Raw genomic sequence first — 16,139 nt, forward strand, 5'->3', positions numbered from 1 at the left:
CAAAACTGACTGCCTTTCAGCACTTGGGAGACTCAGGCTAATAATTCATAACTTGTTTAGAATCGACATAATAAGCATTTGCCTATTTTGTTCAGTGCATATAGAAGGCCCCTCCTTTCTCATCTTCACTTTCCAAATCATATTCTTTCTTCCAAGGCCAGCTCAAAGGTTCACTGATGTTCTGTCTGAACTCCTCCAGCATTGAGGTTGGTATATTTCATCGACATTGCCCAACTAGACAGTGAGCTCCTACTAGGTCTCTCTCTACCATCTCTTCCTCCTCTTCTCCTTCACCTCACCCCATGCTTAATATAATGTGCAGTTCTGTCACAAGTACCATAGCACCTCACTGTATGCACTCGGGTAACTTGGTCAGAGTGTTTCACTTTAACCCTGTTCCTGCAGACTTAGCTAGGATGTCAACAAACAATATCAAGAAACAAACAGCACAATTCATCATCTTCCTACCAAACCCAAGGGAAACTCATAAAGTGCCATTCCTTCATTCTTCAATGATCATCCCTGCCTACCACTGCCTTTGCTACAGAGTAGCTGAGGAAGGAGAATGACTGAGGAACTTGCCACCTTTCCTCCCTCCACCCCCCATCTCCTTCCTAAGTAAACTAGAAAAGGTAAACCAAACAGTAGCCAGTGACCATTGTTTGCTGGACTCTGCATTCAATATGGTCTGGGAAAGTGAAAAACACACTGGTTTTGCAATCAGAGGACCTGGGTTCAAATCTTGTCTCTTACATTTACTACCCATGTGACCTTGGGCCAGTCATTTAAACGTCTCACATCTGTAAAATGAGGGTTTGGGACAAGACAGCCTCTGAGGTCCCTTCCTCCTCTGGATCTATAAAGCCAACAGTCCCTGCCCACAAGGAGTTTACATTCTAATTAGGAGAAGCTACACTTATAGGGTAGTGGTGTTGAGGTTTAGGGATGCTGGGGTCCCAAAATCACAACGCATGAGTCCTGCCCGAATGAATTCAACCCAAGCCTTCCTTCAGTCAAAGAAAAGATTTATTAAAACATCCATCGTATTGGGCAGACTCTTAAAGAATCTGAACATTAGTGAGCTATTGGCTAGATTTTAAGAATCTGAGCCCTTTAATGAAGACAAGATGGACCTTGTATACATAAAGACTGTGAGAGGGATCTAGAAGTGGCCAAGTAGTTTGGGGTGACTGGAAGAGGGGTCTCAGGAAGATCTGGATAGGAGTGGCCAGTAAACTGGGGTAAACAGAATGCAAGTGGCCAAGGGGAACGGAGTCTAGATAGGATTAAGGGTGGGGAGTGGCTGGGGGGGCCACCTGGAGGTAATAGACAATGGAGGGCTAGGTAACAGAACTGGAAGGCTGGGCTTAGGGGATAATGAAAGGCCAGTTGATAGGATTATAGCCTCAGGCAAAGGTCAGAGATTTGGCCAGGTGGGAAAGTCCAGGGTTTTTCCTTTTCTGGGGTCCAGATTCCATCCTCATCATTGGTAGCCAGGAAAAGGTGCTTTGGTTTGGTAAGTCACAGGGACAGTGAGTGGAGCCATAGAGGAGTTGAGTGAACCATTTACAGAAGCAATGTAGTATTGATCTAATTACTATTACTAAAGCAAGAAGTTGGAGAAAGTGCATATGAGGGAAGGGGGAAGAGGAGAAGGAAAAGGGCTGCACTCAGCAGCAGGGCAGATGGCTACATTGGATATAAAGCATGAAACAGACAAGTCTAGTGCCAGGGATAAGGAACCTTCAGCCTCAAGGCCACTTGTGGCCCTCTTGGTCCTCTAGTGCAGCCCTTTGACTGAATCCAAACTTCACAGAACAAATCTCCTTAATAAAAGGATTTATTCTGTAAAACTTGGACACAATCAAAAGGCTGCAGAGGACCTAGAGGGCCCAGGTTCCCCACCCCTCCTCTAATCTATGGACAACTAGATACAGTGGACCCTGTGGGATTCAGTACTGGAGGCTGTGAAGACAATAGCACAACAAAACAGGCAGGATGCACTGGGCACACCAGTAGGCTTACAAAGATCTGGCTCAAGCCCACATCTCACCTCAAGACTACACACATTTCAAGGCCCATGAAAGACTACCCTAAAGTATTGGTGCTTGAGAACAAGCAGCTTCTCTTTACACATTTCACAGCAGTTCTGAGTAGTCCATTTGATATAACATATAAAGTGGCCTGGAACTATTTTGGAAAGCCACATTAATTCTTTCTGGCCATCACTGTCCCTTCTATGTACAAAACACGGATTTTTGAAGAGAGGAAACCAGACCTGTGATTTTATTGATAAGTGATTTGCCCTGGGTCACATTGCTAGATCTTCCTGAGGGCAAATCTCTATCCACTATTCCCTATGGGTGGTCTGAAAAGGTATGGAAAGCTTTCAAATGGGCTAAACCCACAGGATGCGATTTGCATCCTGGAACTATCTGGCTTTACAATGCCTTCAACTATACAGGGAATCTTATCTTAACAGAACTATTATTTACCTATGACCAAGATAAACACTTTCTCTCATGAAAGAAGAATCATATTCCTGCATGGAAAGATGATATTTGTAACTCATGAGACCTTTGTCAGTATTAGGGTGGTTGGAGGGGAAAAAATTATATGTACGTATATATAGACATAGATGGATAGAGGGCACAGGGTGAGATGAATATGAAGGGGTCATATCTGGAGAATAAAATTAAGGGGTGAGAGAGGATTATACTAGAAGAAGGAGAAAGGGAGAGGTAGAACGGGGTAAATTATCTCACAAAAAAAAACCGAAAAGAAAAGGCTCTTGCAGTGGAGGGGAAACGGGGGAAGGTGGGAGGGAATGAGTGAATCTTACTCTCATAGAATTTGACTTAAGGAGGGAATAACATACACACTCAATTGGGTATAGAAATCTGTCTTACCCTACAGGAAAATAGAGGGGGAAGGGGACAAGAGAGCAGGGGGATGATAGAGAGGAGGGCAGATTGGGAAAGGGGGTAATCAGAAGCAAGTACTTCTGAGGAGGGACAGGGTCAAAAGAATAGAATAAATGGGGGGCATGGGATAGGATTAAGGGAAATAGAGTTAGTTTTTCACAGCATGTCTACTATGGAAGTGTTTTGCATAACTGCACATATATAACCTATATTTAGTTGCTTGCCTTATCAATGAGGGTGGGTGGGGAGGGAGGAAGGGAGAAAATTTGAAACCCAAAGTTTTAAAAACACATGTTTAAAAAAAATGTTTTCACATGCAACTGGGAAAGAAGAAGTACAGGCAATGGGGTACAGAAATCCATCCTGCCCTACAGGAAAATTGAAGGGGAAGGGGATAAGAGAAGGGGGGGAGAGATGGAAGGGAAGGCAGACTAGGGGAAGGGGTATTCAGAATGCATGCCATCTTGGGGGGGGAGGGGCGAGATGGGATGAAAATTTGGAACTCAAAATCTTGTGGAAGTAAATGTTGAAAACAAAAAAATAAATAAAAATTACCATAAAAAAAGAAAGAAGAATCATAGATTCACAGGATACTAGAGCTACAATGGACCCTAGCAATAACAAATAAATAAGTATTTATTAAATCCTTAATTTATGCCAGACACTGTGCTAAGCACTGAGGATACAAACACAAAAAGCCAGAGTCTCTACCCTCAAGGAACATATATTCTAAATCATCTAAAGATACTAGCAGAAAAATCAGGGTATGGACTAGATAACTTGCAATGTCCCTTCCAGATTAAATTAAGATCCTATGCAGTCCTCAAATATTATATGTACGTAATGTGCTTGTCCTACTTATTTTATTCACATTTATTCTACTTTTTTTACCCAGAAGGCAAAACTAGGATCAAGGGGGTGGAAGCTGCCTTGAGTAGATTTTAACTCAAAGCAAAAAAGATCTTCCTAATGATTCATTATTCAAAATGGAATGAGCAGCCACAGAAATAGTGAATTTCCAGTACCTGGAGTTCTTCAAGTGAAAGCTGGATGACCAGTTGCCAAAGGTAAGGGTTGTAGGAGAAAGATAACATCAAAAGTCTAGGAGGAAACCGAAGTACAGAAAATTCAGATAACAGTGAAACAAAGTTATATCTGCATAACATCATGACTCTTCTACCTTTAGCCTGTGATTTTAGACAGTAGTATCCTAAACCAGTTTGGCCAGGCAAATTGGCTAGTTCAGGCACTTCTAGGCACATCTGCAAAGCAGCAGAGATGCAACACAGAATAGACACTAATATTAGCTTCTTGAAACAGAGCCTTCCTTGGCTACTAGGCATACCAATCTGTGACTAGTGTTCCAATAGGTTAAGCAGAGACAAAACATAGCACAGTGTAAATGAAAAACAGTGTGGTGTAGTGGACAGAGTCCCGGGACTTTGAACCTAAGGACCTGGGTTCAAATTCCATCTCAGACACTTAACAGTTGTTTGACTCTAGCTAACTCATGTATTCTCTATGGACCTCAGTTTCTGCATCTGTAAAATGAGGGAATGGGACTCAAAAACTTCTAAGTCTCTCTCCCAACTACATCTGTGCTCCTGGTCCTATGTGTTTCAAGTCTTCACCAAATCTAAAAGAAGAAAAAGGAAAGCACAAACTGAAGGCAGACCATGAAAATGGAGTGGGAAAAGAATAAGGTCCAAGGGCAGAGGGAGGAGATGTGATTACTAGGCCTGAGCACAGATCCCAAAGTTATGCTTCATGCCACAAACACACAGACCTACTGTTTCTACAAGGTTCCCAAAGGTAACCCGGGGTTCCCAATTCTTATCTACCCTTATAAATTGCCTATGGCACACACCTGGGGGAGGAAGGATGGGAGGGATCTTTCAAAGATGTGCATGCCAAATTTTATTGTGACCTCATTTCCAGAAGGATAGCACCGTGACAGTGTTTTGGGGGGCTGTTTTTGAATAATAGAATTGTATTTTGTCACTAAAGAAACAAATTCGATTACAAGAACACACAAGGAGGGAAAGGTTTTTGTACTTACTTTGCTAATACAGTGTATTTATGCACTTAAAATGCACAAACTAGTGTTTGCCAAGTATATGGGAAATAACAAAATGAAAGCCTCACATATTACCAGCTAAAGTGATTGTAGTGAAAAAAAGCACTTTATTTGTATCTTGCACACACACTCACATACAAACATATTTTTGTATTTTTAATCCAAATTTGGAAATCGTTTTTTAAATCCAGTTCCCTCCCCTTGGTTAAAAAAAAAAATCCCTGCCAGCTTCCTGAGACCACCACCAATATCAGTGCTTGTAGTTGGTAAGGGGCCTCCAGCTGACTCTTCTCTGAGTACAAGTAGAGGCAACAGTGAGAGAGAGGCCAAGCCTAAAAAATCTACCCAGCCCCCTAATAAACTTCTTTAGATTTGCATGGAAAAGCCCAGAGCTAGGGAATCCATCACTTCTGACAGCACTTCTATGGGTGCTGAATAGTCTGCCTGACTGTCAACCTTAACTGGGTATATCTGATCTGAATGCCTGGCAATGAGATCAGTCCTTGCTAGTCCAGTTCATCTCAGTGTGGCAAGGAAGCCAGGCCCTGTGGCTACCCATCTGTGCACTTTTATTTTCAGCTACTCTGGTCCCCAAATCACCCCGATATTAACCCAAAACACATCTCAGAAGCTATAAAGAGCAGCTCCTTTGGCTTCCAAGATTGCTTAATCTAAAATGGAGATGGCTATCCCAGCCTTGGGGAAGTGCCCTAGCTAAAAGCGCATGCCCTACTGACCATCTGTCTACTCACCTTTGGATCAGTGAATACAACTCAGTAACTTACATCCAAAGAATACATTTTCCCAAAGTTATTTTATCCAACCTTATCTGTTAATAAGTAGTTTCAATAATTTTGGTTTTGATGGTAACTGTTATTCTGGTTTTATTTAACTATCTGGGCTTCATGATACTGCCATTTTCTGTGAATGAAAAATTTTAGTTTTAAACCATACTACATTTAGCCTAACTAAAATACAATGACGTAATGGAAAAAGCATTGACTTGGGTTACCAAGAGATCTGGGTTCCAGTCCCAGATTTGCCACTAACTTGCTATGTGATCTTGGGCAAGTCTTAAGATGTAGAGCTGAAAAGAGCCTTAAAGATCACCTAGTCCAAAACTAGAAAGACACCTAAGGGCAGATAAGCTTGAGGACAGCTACTTTTTTTTTTAATTTTGTTTTTTGTCAGTTGCAGTATCCCAATGACTAGCACGGTGTCTTGCACGTAGTGGCTGCTTAATAAAAATTTGTTGAATTAAACATATTTTGTAGTTGAGGAAACTAAGACCCAGAGAGATCAAGCGACTGTCCCAAAGTCACACAGGTAGCATGGAACCATAATTTGTATTCAGGTCCTCTGACTACAAATCTCATACTCTTTAAATTACATCATACTGCTACTTCCTCTTTGTGGACCTCAGTTTTCTCCTCTTACACAAGATGGTCTCTGACACACTAAGTCTTAAGTGTCTTCCAACTCCAGAGTTCTGGATTACTTATCACTGGTGACCAAAAGTATCACGATTTTTAAAATGCCATTTTCCTATCTTGAGAATCTGAGCCTTAGCAGAAAAAAAAAATCCTTCTGTAAGTGTTGTTATTTGACTATTCTTCATAGAGTCTCATCTTTGTAGGCTTTTCTATATACATTTCCTGTAATATTTAAGGCTTCCCTAGAGACTGGCTGTCCTTGGGGCTAGCGGGTAAATCCTTGCCTCCTATCCCAAATATAACCTGCTCTCCTGATCAATGTTACAACAACAATTCACCTAACACAACAATGCTAGTGCTGGGAGTCCTATTCAATAAGTTCAATAAGTTCAAAATTACCTGACATTTATTAAACAAGGGAAGCTCTATGGAAAGGAGAGGGAAGAAATACTGGGAAATAAATGTAACATGGAAACAAAAAGCATCAACAAAACTTTTTTAAGATACTTTTTTTTAAAAGCACCCACTGTGTGCTGAGCATTTTGTTCAACCCTAGAGGAGATAAGAAGCTTAAATAAATCAAGGTTCCTAGCTTCCTATAGTTCATTGCCCAGTAAAGGGAGAAGATACATGGATAACTACAATATACACTATTGCACAATAAGTACATTGCACAGGTTCAAAATGAATTGTGAGGAATGAAGTGAAGGGAAGAGGGAGGAAGGAGAAGAGCAATCTGGTAAGGCTTCCCAGAGAATCACAGGATTTATCACTGGAAGGGACCTTACAAGAATCATGGTAGAGTGGGAAAAGCATTGGATTTAGAGTGAAAAAAGCTAGACTCAAATCCCAATTCTGTTACTCACTGTGTTGTGTTAATTTGTGCAAGTCTCCTAACCTCCCTGGACCTCAGTTTCCTCATCAGTAAAATGAGAGGTTTGGACTAAGAAACCTCTGAGGTTCCTTCCAACTTAGAGATTCTACGATTGCAAGTAAAATCAGATTTTGAAACCAGGACTTCTATTCCAAAACCTTCTTAACACTACAGTATGACTGCCCCCGATCATGTCACTGTATTTATACCCATAAACATCTCAAAATTCACTCAATGAAAATACATAGGCTCAGGGTCTCAGACACTCACCTTGAACTTCAAGAGAAACATAAAAAGGCTACATGTCAGTATGTAATGCAGAAACAGCAGAAAATTGGGAAGTGGACTCCCTCAATAAAGTGACATTTAGTTGGGTTTTAAAGGATGGGTAGGTAAAGGATTCACTAGGTAAATTTTTGTGGCAGCAAGATGGTGCAATGGATATAGCACTAGGCCTGGAGTCAGAATGACCTGAGTTCAAATCTGGTCTTACACATTCAGCTGGGACCCTGGGCAAGTCACTCAACCTCTGCCTCAGTTTCCTCACCTGTAAAATGGGGATAATAATAGCCCCTACCTCCCAAAATTGTTATGAGGATCAAATGAGATAATATTTGGGAAGCACTTAGCATAATGCCTGGTGCACAGCAGGCACCTGACATTTCAATTTTAATGTAGTGATTAAAGGAAAAAAACCAAACTTTTCTCAGGCTCCCCTTACCCCAGCAAGTTCCTAGTTAATCTGGCTTCCACTTCGGAAAGAGCAAAAAGTTTGGAGACTAGGAAAGAAAAGAAAAAAAACAAGGCAGAACCAAGAAATAATTACTATTAAAAGTAAGTTTGGCTTTGCCTGGTCTTTTCATTTCAATGCAACCTGTATGAAAACCAGACAATCAGTGACCTTAGGCTGTGGTCTGTTGGACCTGAAAGCCCGTACTGTGTCAGTTAATGCCAAGGATGGAGGACAGAGTTTTCCTCACATCTTTTCAAGAAATATTCCAATATTGCTTTGAAAATCACCAATTATTTTTTTTAATATAAGTGATAGTTCTGTTAAGAATCCTAATTTTCTTCAAATGTTTCTGTCTCATAAATGATTTATTCTTGTCATCCCTTCTGTGAATAAGATACAAAGGGTTACGTCCTCCTCCAAATCACTAACACTGAGACCCAAAGAAGGTGGGAATCTGACAGGTTAAGGTATCTTTCTGGTCAAGGTAGTGGACTGGCTTGACAGCCAACCTGAGGACTTTTCTCTGAGAACTCCCTTTGAGATGTGACACGATATAGCTTCAACAAAATGCTCTAACTGGGAACAAGAAGCTCCCATGAACACCCACACCCACATTCACTGCCCAATTCCTTCTCAGACAAGGATTTACTGTCCTGAAAACACAATTTCTAGGGTTGTTGTTCCTCCTTCCCTGGAGTTGGAGGGTAAGGCCTAAAGAGCTCATTTTACTATTTCATCCAAAAATGCCAGAATTGAAATCTGAGACTCAACCAAGATTAATGTCCAATATCAAACCCCAGAAGCTGCATACCTACCCACAGATCTATCCTATGTTCCATCCCTGAAGAGTTGTTCACATATCCAAAGCTAGGTTAATATTAATATTAAATAAAGAACAATGAGATCAATCAACAAGTATTTATTAAGTATTATAAGTATGCTAGGCATACATATAATAGACATTAGGCGATAAGGGTGAGGATACAAAGATAAAAAAAGAGACAAAAATGCTTTACATTCTATCTGGAGAGATTATATATACACCTATACACATATATGTACATACATATGTATTAAAGATATACATCTGTATACATATACATATATGAACATAGAAAGAATACAAAGTAGTTTATCATTTTTCAATCATGCCTGACTCTTTGTGGTCCCATTTGGGGTTTTCTTGCAAAGATACTGGAGGGATTTGCCATTTCCTTCTCCAGCTCATTTTATAGATGAGGAAACTGAGGCAAACAGGGTTAAGTGACTTGTCCAGGGTCACACAGCTACTAAGTGTATGAGGTCAGATTTGAGCTCAGGAAGGTGAGTCTTCCTAACTCTAGGCCCTACACTCTATCCACTGCTGCCTGAGTCAAAGTTTTTACTGCTAAATCAAAGAAGACACTGCCTAATTGACTAAAAGAACAAACTGGCCAAAAGCGGCCAACAAGTCCTCCGCATCACAAAATCACAGAATTTCTGAGTTGGAAAGAACCTCAGAGATTGAGCATCCAGCCCACACTTGAACAAGAACCCTCTCTATACCATACTTAAGGGGTCATCGGCCTTTTGCCTGAAGACCTCCAAAAAAGGGGAAGCCACTACCCCCAAAGGCAGACCATCCACTTTTGGACACCTCAACTTCTGGGAAGATTTTCCTTACATCAAGCCCAAATGCAGCTCTTTGCAACCTCTGCTCTTTGCCTCTACTTCTTTCCTCTAACATGGAGTAAGTCCTCTCTCTCTTCCACAAATCTCTACAAATACTTGAAGGCAACTCTGCTGTTCTTCTTGCATTTTCTCCAAGCTAAACATCCCCAGTTCCCTCAAGTGATCATCAGTTGGCTGTCCTCCTCTAGACACTCTCCAGGATTTCCCTCTGTCACCTGTTTATTTAGTAAGACTACAGACCAAACACATTGTAATATCTTTCACCTGGACTGTAAGGACTTTGTCCAGTACGTTAATGAGCATGTCAGTCCTTGCCAGGAAAATAGCAGCAAATAAACACAGTCTCTTGTCAAATACAATTTGATGAGTATTAATAAAACAGATATCATTTTTCCTTTACAGAGGATATCAGACTTCCTTCCCAAACAAAATGTTCTCCAACAAGAGAATTTTATAGATACCAAAATATGTAATTAATGCTAACTGAATAAATGAACAAACACAAGTCTTCTGGTGACAACTGGCATTGAAAGAAAAAGAACATCCAACTTTTGTTTGCTGACTTTCACTAAATACAACAAGCTTACTCAATTCAGAACAGGGGAAGAGTTGGAACTTAGGGAAGGAATCTAGCCCAGTGGCTGTGCGTAATGGTAAAGACTATACTAGGGAAAGCACAGAAATCAAACAAATCAAGGGAAAAAAGTAAGCAAAATGGAGATTGTGAATGTACAACAACCCACTGATTTTCATTCTAAGTTTTTTTTCTTTTCTTTCTTTCTTTCTTTTTTTTTTGATTAGGCAATTGGGGTTAAGTGACTTGCCCAGGGTCACACAGCTAGTAAGTGTTATGTGTCTGAGGTCTGATTTGAACTCACCTACTGACTCCAGGGATGGTGCTCTATCCACTGTGCCACCTAGCTGCCCCCATTCTACATGTGTTTAAAAAAAAAATCCCCTGCCCCTTCACCCCATCTATCCATACATCTTGAGAATCTTATTTTTTGTTTAAAAAAAAAACAGCTTAGACAAAAGGATTAGTATTAAGGTGACTTCTGTTTTTCTCCCTTTCTGTTTCACTAAAGCATTCACCCTCCCTGAGCAAATGGATAGGTAAGCATGCAAACAAATACTCATTACTGTGATTGAAAATAAGGACTTTTCCTTTCTCTCTATCCCTATTTGGTACATGAATAAAGGACAATTTCTTTGGTAGACCAACCAGTGCCTTTAACAAGGAGAAACTGTGGCCTAAAAGGAAAAAAAGCAATCTATATGCACTTCTGTGGTGCTGTGAAAACTACTGCTATAAGCCAAAAAAAAAGAGTATGGATAAAGTCCTTTCCAAGATGGTAGACAAAGATGTTGAGCTAACCAAACTCCACTTGCAGGTAAAAGAAAAAATAATATGGTCTATTCTTGATCAGCACAGATATCATAACTTTCATTTTTATCAGAGATAATCAAATCCATAGTTAATACCTCCTTTCAATTCAAGAACTGAAAATGAGTAAATTAAAGAAATATAGGAAGATGTTTATGAACTGATGCAGAGCAACATAAGCAGAACCAAGAGAACAACATGAAGAACTAAACAACGTAAATGAAGATCTTACTAAAAGGATTACAAATTCAAGGTAACTAAAAAAAAAAAAGATCCTTGAAAACAAATAATGAAATGTACCTTCCCCCTTAAAGCAGAGAGGTGGGGGTCTAATAGGACAGATATTGTATACACTTCCAGATGTGGTCACTGTATCAGACGTTTTTGTTTAATTGTTTTTTTTCACAAGGGAAAGTCCAATGGGGAGGACAGTTGAAATGATAGAAAAACAAAGAATGTCAATAAAACTTTTTTTTTTAATTTCTGTCTGGGTCAAGGGCATTGAAAGAGATGTACAACATGGGTAAACCTACCCACTTCAGCCTAGACAATTTTACCTGTTGCCTCAGTCACACATACACCTAATACAAATCAGTGTTTCATATTTGTCAAATGTTTGGTTTTCATTATCTACACAGCCTCTGTCTATTAGTAGCCTGCATCATAGCAAACCAGGCATTCCACCTCAAATTAAGTCAATCCATAAACTGTATATTACGAAGTCAATAGCCCACCCTTAAGAAAGGAAGGCTAGAAGTATAGGGCCCAAATCCCAACTGCACTGCCTAACAACATGGAACTCAAAGGTTGCTCTGTACAAAGTACAGAGAGTAATAAATTCATCCGGTTTAGTTTCTTTTTACCGAAATGACTCTTGAGCAGTTACTATGTCCACACAAGCCCAGCTGGCCATATCAGATACGCCTGAAATATTTGGTCTGTCCAGTCATTTGCTGCTCCCCAACAGTGCCATGCCATGTGTCAAGAATCCAGAAACACCACGCTGGCTTCCTGCACACAGTTAAGACTGCTCCCTAGAAATTAGAATCACCTAAGGTTTTATTCCTAGCTTTATTTAGCTACAATTATGCAGACCTGGCTAATATCTACACAGATTTAACAATTATTCTATTAAACGAGGTTGTATTGACAGACAAACCAAAGAATTCAGACAAAATAGTTTTTTTTTCCCTTTTTTGGGGGGGGGAATGGAGAAGAAGTTGGGTGCCTTGAATAAATACAACTGGCTGTCCCAATTGAAACCTGTGTAAATTAAGTTGATAACTGACAGATTTCCAATTGATTTTGTGCTGTGTAGACACTAAAGAACAAGTACAAAGGGAAAGTACAAGATATTAAACATTTGTAGCAATGAATTAAACTGAAGTGAATTGAATTGAACACAGATGTAAGAGAAAAATAAATTTCATCTCAAGGTATTTCCCTGCACTAATCATCCTCTGAGGCTTTTTTAACTTAGGGATACAGCAGGTGACACCCAGAGGAAAAATTTTAAAAGCATTCATCTTTTTATAGGCGGGTGAATTCATATCCTACATGTCTGTTCTAAAGCAGGCAACTCACTGCAGCTCAGATTAAATTTAAATTGTACTCCAATTCACCTTTATTTTACTTGGACTAGTATTCCATAACAGTGTAGTATTTAGGTGACATTGTAGAATACAGATAAGCTGTATAACTCTATAACCAAAGTTAAAAACACAAAGGCCAAATATACTTTGTCTAAGAGTGGCTAAGGCACCAAGTGGCTAAGGACTTCAACAGTCACTTCAAAGTCTATCTTGGTAATTTTTCCCCCACCCTCAAGTTCTCAGTTTGAACTGTCACACCATTTTTGAGGGAAGAAGCTCCTATTCCTTAGGACCACCATCCTCCAGGACATCCAAATCTCTCTAATGGCTTGGCTGATAGGAATGAACAATAAGAACACTTGGCAGAGAGGGCCCCATAGAAATGGGGTTTGGCGGAATCCAGTAGAGAAAAGAGTACTAAGCCTGTTCATTTAGGATCCTTCCTCATATTTCCATCTTCAAGATTTCCCAACCCTTCAGAAAAAAGAATTGCCAAGACAGGGCTTTCTCCATAAAGAACCCTCCCTTCCCGATCCTGGAAATCACAATTCTGCTCAAGAAGAGAAAGATCTGCTGACCACTTCTCTAACACTCTAGATTTTCTAGCCTCAAAAACAAAATATGCATTTGGGGATTTAGGCCTTTTTTGTTTTGTTTCTTTTTTAATGGATACCTAATGCCTCTTTTTGCCTCCTTCCTTTCTCTCAGATATATTTTTGCAACACTTCAAAATCAAAATCCTTGCTTCTGAGTTGACTTTCTCAGGATTTTGGCTGCACACTGGCCATATCGGTAGCAGAATTTACTCTAATCCCTACCCTTATGTGATTGAACAGGAGACTGGTGCCTGGAACAAAGTCCTGGATCCCAGGACTAGTATCAATGCCTCACAATTTATTTTTTTTCCTTCCTGTTCTCCACTTGGGAAAGGGGAGGCCATGGCTGCCCTTGGCCATGTGAGTATTTAGACTATGCCCTTGCCCATGCAAAAGCCTCATTAAGAAACCTCAAGAGCATCTAAGGCAGTCACTGCAGAGGCAACTGGAGCCTGAAAGTCCAGCATTTCCTTGTGTGAAGTATACTAAGGTTCCCATTTGTGCACAGGTGAAAACAAGCCTTGTGTAGACTATGTGAAGGAGCAAAGATCATGCATAGGCTGCAGGCAGCACCTACATACCTCTAGAACCAAACAGCTCCAAGAGGTGTTGTTTGGGGAATGAAGCCCCATAGCCAAAGTGTTCCCAGAAATCCCAACAGACTGAGAATTATGAATAAAAAGTGTTCACGTGTCTTAACCTCTACTCTAATACAACACCAAGTGAAGCAAAATGTCTCTCTTGAACATAATAACATCCACAAGGCAATCCAAAAAGAAAAAAGAAAAACTGGATGCTGGGGTCAGCACAAACAGGGATGGTGTGTGGACAACACACATGACATAGACCACACTGTGAACTGCTACACAGAATTCCACGTCCCTTTGTGGCACAATATGTAAGGCTGGGAATTTGATCCTATCCTCCTTTCTCCTCCTTCCCTCCACCCCCATCACTATTGATAAACAGGTTCAAAGTCAACAAGGAGGGCAGACTATTTTCTAATTCCTATTGTCAGTCTTTTCCAAGGAGATGTGACCGCAACCATCAGAATAAGGCCTGGGCTCCTAGAGACAGTGTTTTTACTGTCCTTGGCCAAAGACACTTGTTTCAAAATACAGATTCTCCTGTCCCTCTCCTCCCTGCCCCCCAGTGACCCCACAGCAGCATCTGTCTTCCAGAGCCTTGGAGCCATTATTTACAGACTCTATTTCAGAAACAGAGCTTTGGTTCATCCTCTAGTTTCATGAAGCTGCCTCAATTCTGACCATTGGAAAAAAAAACAAAAACCAACACTCATTGACCATGCAAAATCACATTTCTGGAAAACACAGGAGAGAAATCAGCCCTGGGCCACCCCTTGCCCTCTGAAATATGTTACCACCCGAGGAACCCCAACTTCTACACAACCAGGGGTGGTTCAGATTTTAAGCAAAGAATCACGGGGTCTGAGCTGTCTACCAACATTTCCATGGAGAATAAAAACATTTAATTGTACTGGCTTGCTAAGGATGATTTTTTTTTTCCAGCTCAGAGAAGACTGTTGGGGGAAGGGGGGAACGGTTCAATGAGAGCCCAAAGCAATCCCGGGGTGCAACCCCCCCCTTTCCGGGCTGTGTGCCTCTGGGCTGGGGCTGAGACAGAACACCCGACTGACCCGACCTGCCCTGCCCTGCCAGGCGCACCAAGCCCAAATGACCAGGGAGGACTCAATGTCATTCTGTTCAGGCACTTAGCCTCGCAGCTTCGGGGGCCGGTACCCCGGGCTGCGGGATCTGGTGGGCAGGGGAGGGAGGCCCCGAGGCTGAGGGGCTGAACCCTAGTCCTCCTTCCCGCTAAGATGACAACGGGGCGTTCGCCTAGCCTGCGAACCCAAGCCAGGCCCAGAAAGACAAGGATGCAGACCCTGGGGCCGCGCAGCGACTGGGGGGTAAACTGGGGAGGGGGGGAGGGGCGGGGGGCAGGCGGGAGAAAGAGAAGAGAGGAAAGGGAAAGGGGGGTCCACGGGCGCGGAGGGAGGATGCCGTCCACACCTCCCCCCCCCAAGCCCCCCACCGGGGTGGGGGCTACTCACCGTTGCCGATGCCAGACTGTTATCCGCCAGGGTCAAGTGGTGAGGCTCCCACCGCCTCAGAAATTTGGAGGTGAGGATCTTGCTGAGGAATGTCCTGGGGTGCCGGATGACACACACCTGAATGTCCCCTTCCTGGAGCAGTTTGTACCTCATCCCGTTGCAGAGCAGCAGGGCCCTCCGGCAGGGCACAGCGCCCAGCTTACCGCCCTCCACCGCGGACATCTCGCCACCCAGAAGTGGCTTGGTCTCCTCGATTTGCCGGGGATCGCCCGCCCCGCCGGAGCTGCTGGTCAGATCCATAGCTGGTCCTCCCGGTCCTCCTCCTCCTCCTCCTCCTCCTCCTCACCGCCACCTCCCGGGGGAGGAGGAGGGAGGGACGGAGGGAGCCCCGAGGACCGTCCGTGTCACGGCAGCCCCCGCCCCCCCGCCCCCCACTCACGGGTGAGGTGGGCGGGGGGAGGGGGGAAATCCAAAGAGCCCCCGGGGGGAGGGGGCAGGAGCGGACCCGGAGCGGGAGGCGCGAGCCCGGCTGGCCGCGGGGCGCCCGCGGAGCACGAGCGGCGGCGGCGGCGGCGGCGGCAGCGGCGGCGGCAGCGGCGGCAGCCCCTCTCGGCTCCGCGCCGCTCTGCCTGCTCCCTCGCGGCTCGTCCGCCCGACTGCCTGCCCGGATCCTGGGAGCCTTCCTCCCTGGGCTAGCCTAGCCGGCGAAAGGCATGTCCTCCGTGGCAGTGCCCAGCGCCGAGCCTGGCGGAGGCGGGGAAGGAGGCAGAGCCGCCGCGCT

The 16,139-nt window shown here is 42.8% G+C and overlaps 1 protein-coding gene across 3 annotated transcripts in view; it reads right to left on the bottom strand.

Annotated features, from left to right (window-relative positions):
• Positions 1–15,768, bottom strand: part of CMIP (c-Maf inducing protein) — a 268,371-nt gene extending 252,603 nt beyond the window's left edge. For 2 of the 3 annotated variants that reach the window (XM_027850398.1, XM_027850399.1), the window contains exon 1: positions 15,359–15,767. In XM_027850398.1, coding sequence (XP_027706199.1) covers positions 15,359–15,658 — 300 coding nt within the window. In that variant the 5' untranslated portion in view covers positions 15,659–15,767. Of the gene's footprint in view, positions 1–15,358 lie in introns of all 3 variants that reach the window. The other variant, XM_027850397.1, reaches the window with a different exon arrangement.
• Between the last annotated feature and the right edge of the window lie 371 nt (positions 15,769–16,139).

Source organism: Vombatus ursinus, unplaced genomic scaffold, assembly GCF_900497805.2.
Source record: "Vombatus ursinus unplaced genomic scaffold, bare-nosed wombat genome assembly UNPS02009062.1, whole genome shotgun sequence".
In the NCBI taxonomy this organism is placed as follows: domain Eukaryota; kingdom Metazoa; phylum Chordata; class Mammalia; order Diprotodontia; family Vombatidae; genus Vombatus; species Vombatus ursinus.